Source organism: Drosophila erecta, unplaced genomic scaffold (genome assembly GCF_003286155.1).
Source record: "Drosophila erecta strain 14021-0224.00,06,07 unplaced genomic scaffold, DereRS2 tig00000055-arrow-pilon, whole genome shotgun sequence".
Classification (NCBI taxonomy): Eukaryota; Metazoa; Arthropoda; class Insecta; order Diptera; family Drosophilidae; genus Drosophila; species Drosophila erecta.
The window spans coordinates 2382902-2400142 of NW_020825200.1; the positions used below are offsets into that span (position 1 = coordinate 2382902).

At 44.8% G+C, this 17241-nt stretch overlaps 6 protein-coding genes across 10 annotated transcripts; 1 reads left to right on the plus strand and 5 right to left on the minus strand.

The window, feature by feature from the left end:
• Nucleotide 1: 1 nt before the first annotated feature.
• LOC6543196 (protein C10) lies at nucleotides 2-2735 on the minus strand. Of its 2 annotated transcripts, XM_026979415.1 has the most exons (3): nucleotides 2674-2735; nucleotides 549-669; nucleotides 2-488 (listed from the first exon to the last, which is right to left on the minus strand). In XM_026979415.1, exons 1-3 carry the CDS (start codon nucleotides 2718-2720, stop codon nucleotides 285-287), a joined length of 372 nt encoding a protein of 123 aa, XP_026835216.1. In that variant the 5' UTR covers nucleotides 2721-2735; the 3' UTR covers nucleotides 2-284. The 2 variants fall into 2 exon arrangements, with proteins under 2 accessions (XP_026835216.1, XP_001968374.1); XM_001968338.3 differs by lacking the exon at nucleotides 2674-2735 and having other exon boundaries at nucleotides 285-488; nucleotides 549-826.
• On the plus strand, nucleotides 1015-5460 carry LOC6541454 (Golgi phosphoprotein 3 homolog sauron). 4 transcript variants are annotated; one of them, XM_001968339.3, is made up of 5 exons: nucleotides 1015-1914; nucleotides 3956-4083; nucleotides 4151-4269; nucleotides 4332-4507; nucleotides 4572-5460. In XM_001968339.3, the coding sequence occupies exons 1-5, from the start codon at nucleotides 1702-1704 to the stop codon at nucleotides 4818-4820; spliced, it is 885 nt and encodes a 294-aa protein (XP_001968375.1). In that variant the 5' UTR covers nucleotides 1015-1701; the 3' UTR covers nucleotides 4821-5460. The 4 variants fall into 4 exon arrangements, with proteins under 4 accessions (XP_001968375.1, XP_026835214.1, XP_026835213.1 ...); XM_026979413.1 differs by lacking the exon at nucleotides 1015-1914 and adding an exon at nucleotides 3431-3466; XM_026979412.1 differs by lacking the exon at nucleotides 1015-1914 and adding an exon at nucleotides 3725-3856 and having other exon boundaries at nucleotides 3937-4083.
• A 993-nt stretch (nucleotides 5461-6453) lies between these two features.
• On the minus strand, nucleotides 6454-11847 carry LOC6542089 (protein transport protein Sec24C). Its single transcript, XM_001968340.3, has 7 exons — nucleotides 11216-11847; nucleotides 9829-10797; nucleotides 9309-9768; nucleotides 9135-9250; nucleotides 8011-8878; nucleotides 7158-7948; nucleotides 6454-7082 (listed from the first exon to the last, which is right to left on the minus strand). The coding sequence occupies exons 1-7, from the start codon at nucleotides 11483-11485 to the stop codon at nucleotides 6942-6944; spliced, it is 3615 nt and encodes a 1204-aa protein (XP_001968376.3). The 5' UTR covers nucleotides 11486-11847; the 3' UTR covers nucleotides 6454-6941.
• A 179-nt stretch (nucleotides 11848-12026) lies between these two features.
• On the minus strand, nucleotides 12027-13282 carry LOC6541886 (endonuclease G, mitochondrial). Its single transcript, XM_001968341.3, has 2 exons — nucleotides 13002-13282; nucleotides 12027-12944 (listed from the first exon to the last, which is right to left on the minus strand). Exons 1-2 carry the CDS (start codon nucleotides 13170-13172, stop codon nucleotides 12102-12104), a joined length of 1014 nt encoding a protein of 337 aa, XP_001968377.1. The 5' UTR covers nucleotides 13173-13282; the 3' UTR covers nucleotides 12027-12101.
• On the minus strand, nucleotides 13276-14333 carry LOC6540850 (endonuclease G, mitochondrial). The gene is made up of 2 exons (XM_001968342.2): nucleotides 14147-14333; nucleotides 13276-14088 (listed from the first exon to the last, which is right to left on the minus strand). The coding sequence occupies exons 1-2, from the start codon at nucleotides 14318-14320 to the stop codon at nucleotides 13306-13308; spliced, it is 957 nt and encodes a 318-aa protein (XP_001968378.1). The 5' UTR covers nucleotides 14321-14333; the 3' UTR covers nucleotides 13276-13305.
• Nucleotides 14334-14369: 36 nt separating this feature from the next.
• On the minus strand, nucleotides 14370-15523 carry LOC6542595 (endonuclease G, mitochondrial). The gene is made up of 2 exons (XM_001968343.3): nucleotides 15267-15523; nucleotides 14370-15201 (listed from the first exon to the last, which is right to left on the minus strand). Exons 1-2 carry the CDS (start codon nucleotides 15426-15428, stop codon nucleotides 14422-14424), a joined length of 942 nt encoding a protein of 313 aa, XP_001968379.1. The 5' UTR covers nucleotides 15429-15523; the 3' UTR covers nucleotides 14370-14421.
• Between the last annotated feature and the right edge of the window lie 1718 nt (nucleotides 15524-17241).

A 17241-nucleotide genomic window follows, 5' to 3' on the forward strand; every position in this document is an offset into this window, starting at 1 on the left:
CTTAAGTCTATTTTGGTGGCCTATTTCAGCCTTTTATATTTCGGAAGTGTTTCAAGATTCTTTGAAAATAAGGTTTTCTAGATAAATTGCTAAAATACTCGTTGAAGAATAATTAAAAATTGAATATAGAAAATTGCATTTAAATGGTTCCGAAGCTCTAAAGAACTGTTTACTACTGATAATAGTAAAACGGACACAATATTGCAAGTCGTCTAAAATATAATCAAAATATCCCCAAACCGGGTGGTAGAATTACAGTCTTGTTTGGGGTATTTACCCCCTGCTTAGATTAGGATGTCGTTGGTGGTATTTATAGCTATGGGAGGCAGGTATATGGCGCGGATTTGACTGCGCAGGCGTACGATTTCCATGTCGTCCCTTTCCATTTCCCTGATGAGCTGGGAGAACTGGACCAATCCCTCGCGGTTTCCTGGAAAACCATGACCCTTGATGACCTCCAGCTGGAGTTGCATCACCAAGGGAAACACCTACATAACAGTAAATTGTTTAATTATGTAGTTATTTGTTTTGATTTGTTTGGTATTTACGTGCTGCATCATGAGAATCATCTCTTTTCCAGCGGAAGCCTTTGCCTCTGAGAGTTTTTTGGAGTTTTCCGGCTGATTGACACAGCGTATAATGTCCATAAGAATTTGCTTGGCAGTCTCACTGTTGAAGTTGGTCAAATAGGACATTATACACGATTAAACGGCAGTGTATGTGAAGTATTTTAGCAATATTCAACCAATTAAAGTGCAGGTTTTGTTTTGTGTTTTTGTTAGGGATGGGTCATGCAGCGATAACAGCTATCGGCCAAGCTATCGGTTCGGATTCAAACAGTATCAAATTATTAAGATAAAAACTGCAATAAAAAAATTCGCAACAATTTTATGTTCTTAATTAAACAAAAATGTATTATTTATTTAACTTTGATGTCGTTTAGTTCTTAGTCTTCTATTGATATCTGCAACAGTATCGGTTGTTTATTTCAAGGCATACCCCAAAACTGCTGTAACCATATTTTGGACAAAAACTGTATGATTAAATATATTAAACTCATCAAATTAAAAAAAAAATTAACAATTATACAATTAATTTTGTTCTAATTGCTCTAGAAACGAAACGCAACGTTGTCCAACACTAAGGGTCTGGAAAATTGCCAGTGCTGGAAAGTGCGGAAAGCATGTCACGTCGGAACGTCGACAAAAGACACAAATAATAGGAAAAAGCTTATTTCGCGCAGGCACTCGCATATCCCCAGTAAATGCAAGGCCAATGCAAATGCACATTTAGTACGGGCCACCAAACAGTGTATCAAATCGTGGAGTTCCCAACTCAAAAACGGCGAGCAAAGCAGCAACAACGAAACGCAGTTTAGGGCCTGCATTTTTGCGATAGTGTGAAAAGTGCGTGTGTGCAAAAGAATACAAAATAAAGGGGGCGCAAAAGAGGCAGTGAGAACAACAACACACAAAAACAGAAGACAAGTTACACAGAGAAAAACGCAAACACCCGCACTTACACAAACACCCACACACACTTGTGAAACTCCCAACGTCGAGTCAGCAAATTGTGCCACACACACAAAACGAGGAAAGAGGAAGAAGAGCAGCAGCAGAAAAACATAGGTGCTTCGCTCGCATCTCACCATCTCTGAAACTCCAACGCGACCCGAACTTCCCGACTACCCAACTCTCCGGAATGAATCGCTCCGACGGATTGGTGCGTCGCGCGGTGAAAGTCCGCGAAAACGGTGGGGCGGAGGGCGGACTGAATGCCAACACACCGGACGACAATCAGGATGCACTGGACAGCCTGAAGGACCAGGAGGACAACATCGACGATGGCGACTCCAAGGAAACACGACTAACGCTCATGGAGGAGGTTCTGCTGCTGGGACTCAAGGACAAAGAGGTGGGTGTGCACCTTATCTCTTATCTGCCTGGGATGCACTAATTAATTGGTTTATTTCGCAACTCGAGTGCTTCTTCTTCACCTGTTAACCAACGTCTCTCCGTCTCGCTCTCTCGATTTCTCTCTCTTTCGCAACCTCTTGTTTGGCCTCAAGTGCATCGCGGTCCATCTTCAAGCAGGGGCGTAGTGAAAAGGGTTTACAGGGGGCTATACATCACTGCAGTTATGGAGCATACAAGTGTAAATCACTATCCTGCAGATACAAATTTGATATTTTGCAATCTTGAATAGCTGGCTTTCGGTTGTGGGGTCAGCCCTGTCTTAGGCACTTATGTTTAGCTTTTCCAGTTTGTTGGGCAATACACTATGAAATCTTTTGATCAGCCTGGTGACTAATGCGCAATCAGCGAGACTGCCACACCATTTTCTTAACAACTTTTGTTTTTGCCATAAATAATAGTCTGCTCCATCTCTAAAGGTATAATCAAGCGTTCAGTCTAATCTATAAAACCCATTACTTGCTCTTTGTATTACTTTGTTGTACTTCCTCAATAAGTGATATATTTCTATGTACACATGGGCACAATTCCCAACAAATATTTTCTCTTCCAAATACGATATTTTTATGTGTTACCATCCAGCTCGAACTTAAAAAGATTATTAGAACTCGTGCCAACATTTTTAGTTGTTAAATAGATAGCGCTCTAATAATATATTTCTGCAGTTGGTAGTTATTCGCACAAATATCTCTAGAAATACCTCGAGAACTTCACTCCAGCGAATTTACTTCGTAGCACTGCGAACATTCCATCAAACGAGTTTTCCAATAAGTGGTTAATTTGCATACGTTTGTAATATTCATAAATCTGCGTATAGCTCGGGATGATGCCCGCAAGTGCGAGCCATCATCCATACGTGACCCATTATGGCGAACCGGCGGATTCGCAATTCTCCATTGGATTCGGTTTTTGTATTTCACTTGGCACACAGCTTTATCGCTCAATTGCTGTTCGCATGTACCATATTTTAATGCACACATGTGCCTTTGTGGTGACACCACGTCTATTTGTTTTCATTATTTTGCCCGCAGTGTATTTGTGTGCACACCACCCCCTCTCCCTGCACCATCCACCAAAAAGGGGGATACGAGCTGGAAAAGTGGGACGTGCTGTCCGCTTTTGTTTTACATTCTACTTCTGTGCTCTCTTATCGCGAAGATTTCATCCATTTGGTTAATTGTTTGAGGAAGTACTGCCCTCCGCCGCCTCCGCCCTGCGATCTTCCGTTTTGAGTTCTCCTTCGGGCTCTCCTTATCAGTCGTACGTCACTAATTTTTAAAATTACATAAAGTACTTGGCATCATGCATGGTATACCATCCATTATGAACATTTCTATATCTCGAAATGTCGCTGATAAGCGGTGTGTTCTTTTACTGAACCTGCAAATGATTCACTTGTATACCTTTCGTTCAGAACGATACCTTATCAATCATTTATGCGATTGTTATATAAATCTTTCTGAAATCATGAAATGGCACTGAAACGTGGTAAGGTGAGGTATCTATACCTACCAATTATCATAATTTTTGAAGCGTTAATAATAGGAGTTACTTTTATAATTGATTTTCAGTTTCGTTAAGTTTATTGTCGAAACATAACTTTACTTACTTTTACTAGATAAGCATTGTAGACTCTTAAATTGTATTCTTTACAAAGACGTTACATATATACATAGTATATACACTTAAATGGGTAAGGCCTAAACAAACTCAAGTGTTTAATGTTTTAACAACTGAATATATTCGTCTGGGAGCTTCACTAACCAAGTACAGCGTAATTATTCATTTATTTCATTTCCAAGACAAGTGTAGACAAAAGAATAGACTTGCTCAAATATATGTCAAGATCTTGAAATATGAGACAGTAACCATTAGTTAATGACGTTAGTATTCCAATTTATGTTAGAAATAACATGCTTATTTTTAGATTCACATCAAGACCGAAATAGCTTGAACTTAATAGCATTTTTAATTATTTTCAGGGCTACACATCTTTCTGGAACGACTGCATATCAAGCGGCTTGCGCGGATGCATTCTCATAGAACTTGGACTGCGAGGTCGCGTGATGATCGAGAAGTCTGGAATGCGGCGACGTGGCCTATGTACAAGGTACATATATCCAAACATAGAGTTTCCACGTCCTTTTAGAAGCACACTAATCGTGATTTCCCAACAGAAAATTGATACTGAAATCGGATCAGCAGACGGGAGACGTTCTACTCGATGAGGCACTTAAACACATTAAGGAAACAGATCCCCCAGAGACGGTGCAGAGCTGGATTGAATATCTTAGTGGTGTGTATTTAAACGCGTGTCATTTGGCCATGGATGTTTACGAAAACTAATTGTTGTGGCAGGTGAAACTTGGAATCCGTTGAAATTGCGCTACCAACTGAAAAATGTACGCGAACGTCTGGCCAAAAATCTGGTGGAGAAGGGAGTGCTCACAACGGAAAAGCAAAATTTTCTACTCTTCGATATGACGACACATCCGCTGAGCGACAATGTTGTCAAATGTCGCCTGGTCAAGAAGGTGTGTAACTAGGCATTGATAAGTTCAGGAATTCTAAAACTGAATCCGATATGTATAACTTCAGATCCAGGATTCTGTGCTCTCCAAGTGGGTCAACGATCCACAGCGCATTGACAAGCGGATGCTGGCGCTTATCTTCCTGGCGCACGCCAGCGATGTGATTGAGAACGCCTTCGCGCCCCTGAATGATGACGACTACGAGGTGGCCATGAAGCGGGTGCGGCAGCTGCTGGATCTTGACTTCGAAACGGAGTCGGCCAAGCCGAATGCGAACGAAATTCTGTGGGCGGTGTTCATGGCGTTCACGAAATAGATGATCCTCTGCTCCTCTCCGCTCCTCTCAATAGCACACACCCACACACACACACACGTACCCCAACACAGAAATACAGACCCACATCTGGATTACATTTTGCTGCTTTTGTTTTAGAAACTATGCTGTGAGTGGAACCGAAACGGGCGATAGGATTTTCTTAATTGGCAAACACCCCAAATATCTGTTTCAGTAATATATATTTTTTAAGCGAGACTATAAAGCAGCCATAAAGCCTATTTAAATATATGTTTATCAGCACTTCAATAATATAAATCAACACCTCCATTGTCCTTTGATTTTTCCTGTATTGTTGAGCATTTTACATGCCAATGTTTTGCAATCATAATCAGTAAGTTGTGTTCCACGACACATAGAATTTAGTTGATGATTTCTCTGGCAATGCAAATCAAAATGTATGATGGAAAATTTGAAGCTGCAGCATTGTTTTTGTAATTATATATCTAGCACTAATTGTAAGCGCCAACAAAAAAAACTCTGATAAAGTCTGGGCAAGCTGCGTGCGATTGTCTATTGTGAAATATCTATACTATATATGTTTTATCAAAACTCTTCAATGCTGTGTTTAATTGTCAAGTATTTTCGAGCCCTCTCCATTTATTTGATTGAGCGAAGAAAATCAGTTCAAAACGTTTCTCGAGCTCTGCAATTTTGACTTAGTACGTTCGAACTTAAGTATGCACCCACATGAACAGACAGACAGACAGACAATTTCACACGGAGCGACATTCGATCTAGGCAATGTTTTAATTTAAATTGTTATTGAATTTCGGGAACATTGAAGTTGAAAAACCTTTTCTAACTGCTAAAAGAAATAAAGAAAATAAAGACCGGCGAAAAGTGGACAACAAGAAAAGAAAAATTATGTAAATGTAAACTGTGCACGTCAAATAATAATAATTCTTAGATATTTAAAGGCCTAATAAAATACAAATATAAAATATATAACAGACGCAAAATTGAAAGTTTATTGCAATTTCGGTTGTACCCCTCCATTAAACAGGGGAAAAATATAAAACATTCAATGAAAATAGCTGACGAGTTTTAATAAAAGGTGGAAAGCAATTGCGGGCAATCGTCGGAAGAGAAATGGGATTCTTTCCGACGTGATGACCATTTTTAGGAATCATCTTAATCTTCACAAAGCAAAGGTACTCAGTATATGCCATCAGAAGATGGTAGCAGCGATCTGTACATCATAGGGTAATCCAAGTTTGAGGTTTAAATATCATAAGGACCTCAATTCTGAGTCTTCACCAAGCGATCAGCTCTTGCTGTTTTTCGAATAAAGATCTACAAGATGCGTTAGGGCAGTACTAACCATTAATCCGACTTCCCAATCTGAAAGCAGAGCACAAGTGTTGATTCGCTTTTTAATAAAGATTTTATTCCGTTTTTCGTTCTCAATAAATGGGTGTTTTTGTTTGCAGTGTTTGTTTTCCTTTCGCTAGTTGAAGGGGCAATATACCATATAAGTCGAGTAATTCTCACACGAAACATTTAGGTTATAATATAATAATCTTTCAATGACATAAAGTATGATAAAAAGCAGGGCGCAGCGCACAAGTTATTGCAAAGATACATTAGGCCAAAAATAAAGTGAACAAAGTAGTGCTCTTATACTATCCATTTTAATCAACTAGCAGTTTTCAACTGTGGAAAATTTGCAAGTAATTTGTAATTACAATTAAACATATCATGGAATTTTATAAGAGAATAATTTTTTCTAATTTTGCAGATAAGCAGTTGCCTCGTTTAACAAATGTTTCGTTTTAGCGCAGCCTATCAAAAAATACATACAAATATATATAAAGTAGAACAAATCAAATTATGAAAACTTTAATAAAATGAATGGAAGAATTGATACGCTGGAAATGATAGCCATTAATTAATATATATGTATATGTATTTTTATGTAAAGATAATTGAAGTTCCAACAGCTCTCAGCGCCAGTTTCTGCTTCTGATCCTAAACCCTTTGCATTTCTCATTTTCCGAGGCGGCTGCGCATGGACGACAGACGACGCATCCGAGCCCTGTTTTGGGAATAGCTGTCTGCCCACCGCTGCTCGGTCTTGTATGTGCCGGTGTAGCCGGCGTGCTAACTCAGCAGATCCTTGATCTCCTTGTGCATGTGACACAGGAAATCCACGTAGCTGGCGGAACCGTCTGTACCGCGGTCTTCCACAAGGAAGTGTCGGAACACGCTCTCCAGCTTGTCATTCTGCCGCAACCAGGTTATCTGAAGAAAAGATGAAGTTAGTTACACATTTGCAAGAAGGCGAAAATCTGTTAGCTTGTGAATAAAAATACGCACTCTCATGTATCGCGATCGCTCCTTCATGATCATCTCTAGGATGCCGTGTATGCGCTTGGCCAGCGGCGTTTCTGGAACAATGTTGAACCGCTCCAAAGCAATTTGCTGCAGACCCTGAACGCCGAAGACAGACTGCACAAAATCAGGCGACAATGCCTGGCCCAGCCAGACGAAGAGATGGACTCCATTCTCCAGGATATAGGCGCCATCCTCTTGCGTCTTTTCGTGCGTGCAGCGAACGGGAGTCGGCAGATCTGTCTCCTCGGGCACAACGTTGTGGATGGGAATGAAACGGGGATACAGGTAACTGACGGATTGATTCAAATCCATGGACAGAATAAACTGGATAACATAAGATCGATCGTCTAGCGTCATGTCCGAGCCGCCGGATATAGCATCGTTTTTGAGCAAGCACGAGGCATACAGGGGCAGCAGCTTCAGGCACTCGGGAAGAATCAACTGGCCGGCGGAGGTGGGCGAGGTGCAGTGCTTACGATAACAGGCCAGGATCTGCGCCGATCGATGGATTAGGTTATCTTTCACCTGCTTGGGTGAGTGCTCCATCAATTTGAAGCAAGCCTGCTTGGCGAAGAACAGCATCATCGCGTCCAGGTCGCAGCTCTTAAAGACGTCCGCAATCGTCGTTGTAACTCGCAGAGCCAGGTTAAGGATTCGCAGACGCCTTTGTCCGCTGCACGAGGTGTACAACAGTGCGACTTGAAGGTACACGTTCTCTTCTGGCGGCAGCTTGTCGTCATGCTTGATCTCAATGCTTACCGACTTGGTGGCATCTGGAAATCGAAAGGAAAGTTATTAGCTTATATAAAAGCTAGATGCACTTATGGCTACATACCAATGCTGGCCAGCTCCACATCAGTTGTATTGGACATAAAGAAGTGACCATAAAACTCTGTGGGTCGAATGCCCGCCGATGTGCGTACCCTCATCACCGCGTCGAAAGCGATCGGTCGCGACACGTTCTTAATGATATCCTGTATTAGTCTCTTGCCATCCACGTCCGCCTGGAAGTAGGTGTACTTGAACACCTCGCCACCAGTCAGTCGAGAAACCTGCCCAATCGTGGCCAAGTCGATGTAGGCGTTGTTAAACACGAATAAATCCACTGAGCAACCCTGCTGGACACACTCCTGACCCAGTGTGTTATATGCAGTGGTTTGCGGGGTGAGTACGGTTTTCTCCTTATCAGTTCCCAAAAGCTTCCGATCGTCTCGATTCTTAAGCTTGCCAGGCGCCTCCGCAATAGGGAGCGTTGAGTTAAACACCAGCAGCTTTCCGGCTGCATTGGATGCCTTAAGTGCCTCCAAGCCCGCTTGAATGGCAGGGTACAGAATCGTTTCTGTTTCCTTGGTGTCGGAAAACATACGAGGGATCTCTTCCATCAGAGCATCGATTACAGCTGCAGAATCATCTGGGTGGCACAGGAATCCATCCAGCAGAGGCATAAACATCTCCTGGACATCGCCCACCACCATCATTTGCGGCTGAGCCAAACTGCTCTTGATATTGTAGAAATGCACGGTGCTGTTGTACGTGATGAATCCCACACGCACCTTGGATTTGTCTTGACCCTGATCGACTGGCAAATGCTTGAGTATGTTCTTGATCTGGGAGCAGAGCAGATGAACCAGTCCCGACTTCACGGTGTTGTAGGAGACGTCGATGATGAAGATAAAGGCGGGAACCTCCGGGGGAGTATTGTTCTGCGGCAAAGGTAAATGGTTTACGATAATTAAAAATCAGTTTAGAATGTGTTTATAAACATGAATATTATTAAAAACAACCAACGAAAATGTTCATGCTTTGGAAATATACAATCCATTAACAAAAATGCCAGATGTTCAACATATTTTTTGAGATATGTTTATGTCCCATTTTGAATAAAAAACTATTTTTAAAAGCAACACATTTCGGTGTCTTTTAAAGTATTATTTTCAGAATTGTCAATATATAACTTACCCGACAGTAATCCTTGGTGGCCAGGAACTCGTAAGTTCCCAGCAGTAATTCAGGTCTTTCATGCTTGTCCACACGCTGACCAGTGTGATCCAGATGCTGATAGTAGTCCTGATGAACTGTAAGATAGTTTAATATTAAATAAAGGCTTCATTAGTTTCGTTCAAGATCGCTTACCCTCCGAAGTTACTTTGCACATCAGGCACTGGAATCGTCGGCCGGCATCCACAAACTGCATATTGGGCGACATGTACGCCTTACACCTGTTGCAACGAATTGGTCCCATTTCGCCGAAGTTCACGATAGGTGGCTCCATTTCACCCTCGGCAATTTTGGCCAGCGGAGAGATGTTCAGTGTCAAGGGCAGAGCTGTGGTCTTCAAAAGATCACCGGTATTGGGGATGCAATAGAGCGAGGTGCGCAGGAAGCGGGGTGAAGAGTTGCCTTGGTCGTGAACCACGAATTTGGTGGTCACCAATGGAGGCAGCAATCCTGGCTGGTTGGTTACAAACGGTCCTCCAGACAGTCGCTGGTTCTCAATCATCACCTGGATGGGATTGGGCATTTGATCGGGATCCAGGCGTCGTGCCTGAGGCGCCTGTTGATACATATTTCCTGCTCCTGGCATGGGAGGTTGCTACAATATAAATTAATTAATTACTTGAAGTCTCGTTACAAAATAATAATTGTGACATACATTAAAGCCAGGACGTCCTGGCTGACCTGGATATCCGGCACCTGGATGAGGTGGATATCCTGGTCCTCCTGCCTGCTGTCCCGGTTGTGGTGGATATCCTGGCATGGGCTGCTGACCGGGTTGTGGCGGATAGCCTGGCTGCTGACCCGGGTAACCAGGTTGTGGAGCTCCGAATTGCGGCGGAGCGGCAGCCTGCTGACCTGGAAGTGGCGGTGGTGCTCCAGGGAAGCCTCCGGGAGCCTGTCCTGGATAGCCACCTGGATACCCGCCTTGCTGAGGGGCTCCGTAAGGTGCTCCTGGTTGCGGGGGCAAACCGGGTTGTGATAGGGGTGGCAATCCAGGCTGCTGTGGGGGAAATCCCGGCTGCTGCTGTGGGATTCCTGGCTGCTGCAGTGGTGGGATTCCCTGCTGCTGCTGCTGCTGAGGTGGTAATCCGGGTTGCGTGTAAGTCGGAGGAGTTGCTCCAGGAGGTAGCTGGGGTTGACCCGGTCGTGGGCTCGGTACTCCATACGCGCTAGGGGCAGGCTGGGATGTGGGAATCTGACCGGGAAATGGTGGCTGTCCGGGAATCGGGGGTTGTCCGGGTAGAGGCGGCTGAGAAGTAGAACCAGCTGCAGGAATTGGAGGCTGACCAGGTGCTGCTCCCGGCGTGGCCGTTTTCGGAGGCGGCATGTGCGGCAATCCCGCCAAACTGGCGCTGTTCAAGCTCATCTGATTTATCCCACTGGCCACGCTTTGTGGAGTGCTGCTGGGCGGTAGGGCTCCGTTGACATAACTTCCAGCTTGCGTCGGTGGCGGAGCACCGAATGCAGCATTGTTGTTGTTGGTCGGAGGGGGAGCCGCGTTAGAGTTGAACTGATTGAAACCGGTTGGCGGTGGAGCCGCAGCAGCGGGAGCTCCTTGGGGAAGTGGTGGCTTCAAGGGATTGGCCCCACCACCCACACTCAAACCTCCCATCGACGTGGCCAACTGCAAGAGAGAATGGTTTTTATTAATTTCACTTCGTTTTTCTTATCTACAAGCCCAGCTTCACTCTTCCATTATGAAATCACGGATGACCTCTTTTAATGAATGAAGTGCTCGCATCTTATCAGGCGCAATTTCTAAAACCTAAAAGTGTTGCCGTGGTTAGGGTTACACTGGTACTTTATTGTAAAACTAGTTTTAAATATGTATGTTAATTATATCAATACCAATGGCTTTCAGATTCTAACCCTATTCTTATTGTCAATCATAATATTTATAAATTCTGTGATGAAAATTGATGGGCTACTTCAGTTTGATCCAAATGTGAAAATCAAGAAGACCAGGATGAAGCTGGGCGGATTATACAGGATGGTCTGCAAATTCTTGTTAAGGCTATCATGCATAAAGCTATCCCATTCACCTGCTGTTGGTAGTTGCCATTGAGGTAAGGCTGGGATGCTGCCGACGTTGGTGGTGGTGCTCCGTACTGTTGTTGTTGTTGTTGCTGCGGCGGAGGCAGTTGCTGCTGCTGCGGCGGAGGCAGTTGTTGCTGCTGCGGCGGCTGCTGCTGTTGCTGCTGCGGTAATTGTTGTTGTTGCGGTGGCCAACCTCCGGACATCGGCGGAGGAGCTCCAAACTGGGGCTGCTGCTGGAACTGCGTGGGCGGTGGCCCGTACATATTCGGATTCATTCCTGGACCGGATTAATCACCTTGCTTTTGGCGGAGAGGGTTGACGCCAAGCCAACAAACAACTTTCACGGGAAACGAAGAGAAAACACACACGGAATGGCTCAAAGTTCGCCACGGCGATTTGGCAATTTCGGGGGCTGCTCGGCCGGATTCCTGACCACTGACTCCTCGATTTTGGCCACTGGGTGTTGGCCTCAACTCTCGACGGCCGCGGCGCACGATCGCTGGTTGAAAAACAAGAATTATTTCGAGCTAAACGAACTTCCACGTCAGTTCCCTAATTCGATCTTTTTTGCTCTTTTTGCCTTGCCACGTAAGCTATCGGTAATCGGCAGTGGAAAATCGAATGTTAATCGATTGTTCTCTTTCGGCTGCCAACGCCGAATCGATAATCAGCACTTAACAGCGCTGCTGTTAGCGAACAGCTGCGAGTTATGTTATGTGTTGAGGTGGTGCAATGAAATGCCGTGACGTCACAAAATACGTTGGTTGAGTTGAAATAAATAAATAGATGAGATTAACGAAAGTTGAAGTTAGATTAAAAATAAATTTGTAGATTCCTATACATTTATTAAAATACACCTTAGTGAGAGTAATACAGCTTACATTCAGGGTTTTATAGTAGATTTAATTCCTTATCCGGAGGAAAGGTCACCAAAGGCTCAGAGAATTCCTCGAATCGGCCGCCCCAAGCCCTGGTGTCCACCTTAAAGGAGTCCTTCTCGAACTGGACTACGGGCTGCAGGACCTTGTTGAATCGCAGCCCCGTAAAACGCTCTATTTCGCCGATTTTGACGCGATGGTCACTCAACTTGCCGCCAACCATTCGGCTGTTTTCGATTATATATGCTTCCATGAAGGGATGTGATCCCGGGATTCGACTCTCAACGATCAGTACCTTAAAGTAGTGGGACGGAACTGGCATCGGAATCCAATCAAACACTTCATACTTCATGGTCCATTTGCCGCCCTCGTGACAGGATGGCGTGTAAATCGGCCCAGTGTAGGCGTACACAGAGCCAAACTCTATGGCCTTGCTGGACACGTATTTCTCCAGATCGTTCCAGATTTTCCGCTTGAACGCCTTGCAGATGCTCATCGAACCGCAGCTCAACACATAGACATCATTGTAGCGTAGATTCAAGGTGCTATAGCCGCCATCATCCGACATAAGCTTTTGATAATCCCCACGGAAATGCTCGCAAATCCATCTGGGCGCGTTCGTGCACATGTCCTGCGAAACCACGTAGTCCTTGTGGACATACAGGTTCTCCGTGCTGGGCAGTCCGTACTTGATTAGGTCCAGCAGATCTGTTGTAGTTGCCGATTCGGATTTCAGCATCAGAGCAGCAGTAACAAAATCGAAGATCGGTGATACTACCAGCTCCCTGAATCTGTCGGCCAATGATGTGGTACGATTCCACAAACGGGTCTCATGGTCTGTCCTAAAGGTGGATAGCTTTTGTAAAACTATAATAAAATAATGCACATATTTTGAACTTTTTATATCGCTCACCATGGGATATAACTTGTGACGATAGTGATAGACATAGGGATCCCTGCGAATCTGCTGGAACAGCTGCCTTATGGACGCCTCTTGTTGAACGAAGGCTCCACATACAAACCCGGTTACTCCCGCAAGGGCACATAAGGCCCACTGATGAACTCTTGATTCGTTGATGGACATAAATGGGCCTTACAATAATTTCGAGTAGTGTTTCCTTGATAACATGTAGAATGTCAATTTTTAGAAATAAGCCTGCTTGCAGACAAGCTTTTGGAATGTTCCAATATATTCAACAGTTGGGACCCAGTTGGGACTAACCAAAGTCCCGAAAAACTTGCGATTCACTTGGATAATTGCTGCCAAAGAGGGCACTCCTCCTCAATCCGTCGAAGAACTTGAGGCCTGCGTAGTGCTCAATCTCACGGATGTCGCAGAGAAACGACCGGAGTGGCAGGCCATCTGGTATTGGAGCATTGGGCAGGACATAGCCCTCCATATAGGGTTTACCCAGGTGCAATTTTGATTCCACCATGATGACCTTGAAGAAGTGCGTCGGAACTGCTACCATATTCAGTCCGATCATCTCGTACTCCACCGCCCACTTACCTTCCGCTCTTTGATTGGGCTTATACAGCGGACCGGTGCACACGAATACGGATCCAAATCGGTGGACCAGATTTCGACAATATTGTTCCAAGTTGTTCCATGCGCCTCGATTGAAACCCTGGCCCACTTGTGGGGCAATATTCGTCAGGAAGAACGTATCCTCGCAGTGGTTCTGCTGCAGATGGTGATTCCCCGCGGCTGCCAAGTGTCCTCGGTCGAATCCAGATCTCCGATAGTCGCTCAGTTCCGCGCGGAAGTTGGAGGGAACACTCAGGTCCGGCTGGTATGGGTTTCGGCCACGTCTGCCTCGACTGGGATGAATGCTGTCCGCTTGGAGGTGCTCACACACCCAGTGGGCCACTCGGTTGCGGCGATCGTAGGAGAGCACAAAGTCACTATAAAGACGCAGGTCGTCCAGGCCAGGGAATCCAAACTTCATGATTTGCCTCATCCGGTGATCGACTTCCATATTGGACTCAAAGAAAGAAAACTGGTTGGGGGAAATAAATTGGAGTTTTACCTATATTCCCATATTTTATTTCGATTACCACTTCATAAATTTTGGGACCGAGATAGTAGGCATAGGGATCCGTTTGTACTAGTTCCTGCAAGCGCTTTCTGGCATCTTTGTGCTGAAAATACATCCCACCCACGAAGGATGCACAGAGCGCTGTCACTCCCAGGACGAAACCAAGTCCCAGGAGCTGCCACTTTCGGTCCATGAAAGGGGCTCTGTGAGTTACCCCTTAAAAGTAAAAAAAACAATGTATTTCTAAAGGATTTATCATGGCCAACACTATCTCTTTGTACATATATTTAGATTCTATTTGGGGGAGATAGCACTTCGAGTGTCCAAGGTCCCCGGCAAAGTTAAGGGGCTTGTTAAAGGACCATTTACTGGGTGGACTATTGAACTGGATACTTGGACGTTGACGAAGTTGCGGTCGAGTCCTTCGAAGAACCGTAGGCCAGTGGCGTTTTCTATTTCCCGGACATCGCTGAGAAGGGTCTTCAGTTCGACATTGTTGTTCAGCGGCGAGTTGGGCATCACGTAGGCCTCCGCATAGGGAATGGTATCGCCTTCGATCTTCTGATCTATGACCAGGACCTTGAAGAAATGGGTGGGCACGGCCACCATGGTCCTCTCTTCCGACTGGAACTCCAGGAACCAACTGTTCGACTTTAGCTCACGTGGCAAGTACACCGATCCGGTGTAGGTATACACAGTTCCATGTCTTTGGCTCATCTCATGGACGTACTGCAGCAATCGATCCCAGACGGTGAGATTGAATCCTCTGTTCAGAAATGGTTTTATGTTGGACAGGAAAAACACCCGAGCTGCCTCCGACTGCCTGAATGCTCCAGCTGCTACCACGGATGCGGAATCCCCGTAGACGACGCGATTGGACAGATCTACCCGCTCGCACATCCACAGAATCGCGGAGTTTCTTCGATCGAAGGAGGTCACAAAGTCAAATGTCTCGTTCAGGGTGATATCATTGGTGCTGGGGAAGCCGTACTTCATGATCCCGCCCAGCTTGTGGCAGTCATCGGGATCCACGTCCAATTCTGCGTTATCAGCTCGCACAGCGAAAATTCCCAGCTATAAGATACAAATAGTTTATGTTAATAGAATGAGGAGTTCGCTAATAGAAATCTATTGCTTACCAGTGCGTACAGCTTCCTTCTGATGAAGTAGGCATGTGGGTTTCGTTGCTCCAATCGTCGAATTTTTCGCATGACATCAATGTGCTGGTAGTATGCTCCCAGTGCAAAAAAGGATCCAGCTGTGGCCAATATACCAAGAATGCCCTTCACTGGCACTTCCATCGATCCTATATATCAACTCTGCCAATTTTGTGTTATAAATTAGAAACAAATTCGAAATCGGTAACTTGTCTGTTGAGCTGCAAGTAAAACCTATGAGTTGTGTGTGAAAACTAACTTAGTTGTGCCTTAAATTTGAAACTGCTCCGCCCGAAAACCTGACTTTCCTGCAGTTAATCTTTAAAGTTTCCGTGTCCAAGTTCAGACCCCACTGCACTTGCCAACTGCATTAAGTCAATAGAAAAAGTTGCAGTCATCGTTGTAGAGCTAAAAACTAAAAGTCCCCAGGACAAAACACCCCCATTCCAGTTTACTGCCCCCTTGAACCGCATAATAAGCGCTTTTTGGGGCTACGCCTGACTAAACCAAAAGCGGCGTCAAGATTTATTCTCGGAATCTCGTCGCACTTTGTTATGCTTAAAAATGTTAGTTGTGGATTTACAGTTTTTCCGTTTTGGCCAGAAAACTTTTCACCACCCCCTGCTCTGAAACTTTGATCGGTGGAGCTATGAAAAAGTGGAGTAGCAAGGGAGGTGAGGGTTGGATTGTTGTTGCCCAAACTATTCTATATTTTACTTAAGCCATGTTCTAATGAAGTTATTGAAATTTCCGATATACAAATATTACTACGTTGTTTCCAGGGTTTCTTTAGGAAAAACCATTTACCCTTAATCTCTGTGAGTAAAGCCCCTACCAAGCTGGGCAAAAACTTTTCCAGACACATGAGAAGGGATTCAATGAAAGGGGCCCAAGTGCAGTAAACTTGTTTGGCATGGGAATCGGTGACCAAGTCTCCGAATATCCTTTTTCCGGGAACCGAATTCAAATTTCTCCCTCAGCCGCAGGAATTGTGCTCCACATCCTTCTGCCATTTCAGTTGGCCGCGAGGCATTGCCAATTAATTTCCAACATCTAATTGGTGGTTGGCCAAATTTATTGGGCTCGCGTTGGTGGAAGGGCTGTTTGTCCTGCCCCCCAGGATCTGTTTGCATATTGATTGATGCCTGGAGGGGTCCTTGTGCCAATCTGAGGTGCACTGCATACCTTGTCGGGCGCTCGAGCAACTTGCTTTGCTCCTCGCGGATTTTCTAATCAACAAGGCAGCCAAAATTTGCATAATTAAAACGTTTTCATGTGGCGCAGGTGGAAGGCGGGAAAGGCCACGCCCGCACCGTTCCCGCCCCAATTTTCCATTTTGCTTGCCAGCCGAAAAACTGAACCGCTAAGTGACTGAAAATTTGTCGCCTCATTTGAGTTTGGATTAATGAATTATGCACTCGGGGCTGCTTAATTAAGCGGGTTTCGAATGTGATTAGGGCCACGCAATTAGCCGATAGGACTGAGCGTTTTCGGGATCCGCGATAATCATTTGCTGACTGACAGCCATAAAAACGTGGCCCCAGGATTCGGAAAACCATGCTCATTACGCAGCCTTTTTCTGGATTTTACAGCAGGTCAACTTAATGGGGTAATTAACTTATCAGGGTTAAGAAAGGATGGATCGGTTAACCCTTTATGAGTTCCTACTCGGGTTTCTCAGCTTGCCAATTAGCGCCAGAAGTGCTTATGGTTTATGTAATCACAACAATTTGTTGTTTGCAAAGATACTTCTTATATGCTGTGTATATGTATATATGGTAAGAAGCAAATGTTATCTTGTGTACTTGCTGTGTTTTTCAAGACCATTAGTCATTTGCCATCTCCCTCCCAATCGATGCTCGTTATAAGGAAATACGATGATCTATGGGAAGAGAGAGAGTGCGCGATCAGTTATCAGTGGAGTGAGTGGTCCACTGAGCACAGACCTGGAGCCGCC

Coding starts and splice junctions, on each gene's coding strand:
- LOC6541454 (XM_001968339.3), top strand. CDS start 1,702: ATGAATCGCTCCGACGGATTGGTGCGTCGCGCGGTGAAAGTCCGCGAA. Junction 4,270..4,331: donor CTGGATTGAATATCTTAGTG/GTGTGTATTTAA, acceptor TTGTTGTGGCAG/GTGAAACTTGGAATCCGTTG. Junction 4,508..4,571: donor AATGTCGCCTGGTCAAGAAG/GTGTGTAACTAG, acceptor GTATAACTTCAG/ATCCAGGATTCTGTGCTCTC.
- LOC6543196 (XM_026979415.1), bottom strand. CDS start 2,720: ATGTTCGCAGTGCTACGAAGTAAATTCGCTGGAGTGAAGTTCTCGAG. Junction 670..2,673: donor GCTGGAGTGAAGTTCTCGAG/GTATTTCTAGAG, acceptor CAACTTCAACAG/TGAGACTGCCAAGCAAATTC. Junction 489..548: donor TGATTCTCATGATGCAGCAC/GTAAATACCAAA, acceptor ACTGTTATGTAG/GTGTTTCCCTTGGTGATGCA.
- LOC6542089 (XM_001968340.3), bottom strand. CDS start 11,485: ATGAATCCGAATATGTACGGGCCACCGCCCACGCAGTTCCAGCAGCAG. Junction 8,879..9,134: donor CCACCAAGGATTACTGTCGG/GTAAGTTATATA, acceptor CCTTTGCCGCAG/AACAATACTCCCCCGGAGGT. Junction 7,949..8,010: donor TGTGGAGCTGGCCAGCATTG/GTATGTAGCCAT, acceptor TTCGATTTCCAG/ATGCCACCAAGTCGGTAAGC.
- LOC6541886 (XM_001968341.3), bottom strand. CDS start 13,172: ATGTCCATCAACGAATCAAGAGTTCATCAGTGGGCCTTATGTGCCCTT. Junction 12,945..13,001: donor GTCACAAGTTATATCCCATG/GTGAGCGATATA, acceptor GTTTTACAAAAG/CTATCCACCTTTAGGACAGA.
- LOC6540850 (XM_001968342.2), bottom strand. CDS start 14,320: ATGGACCGAAAGTGGCAGCTCCTGGGACTTGGTTTCGTCCTGGGAGTG. Junction 14,089..14,146: donor GTCCCAAAATTTATGAAGTG/GTAATCGAAATA, acceptor TCCCCCAACCAG/TTTTCTTTCTTTGAGTCCAA.
- LOC6542595 (XM_001968343.3), bottom strand. CDS start 15,428: ATGGAAGTGCCAGTGAAGGGCATTCTTGGTATATTGGCCACAGCTGGA. Junction 15,202..15,266: donor GAAGGAAGCTGTACGCACTG/GTAAGCAATAGA, acceptor TGTATCTTATAG/CTGGGAATTTTCGCTGTGCG.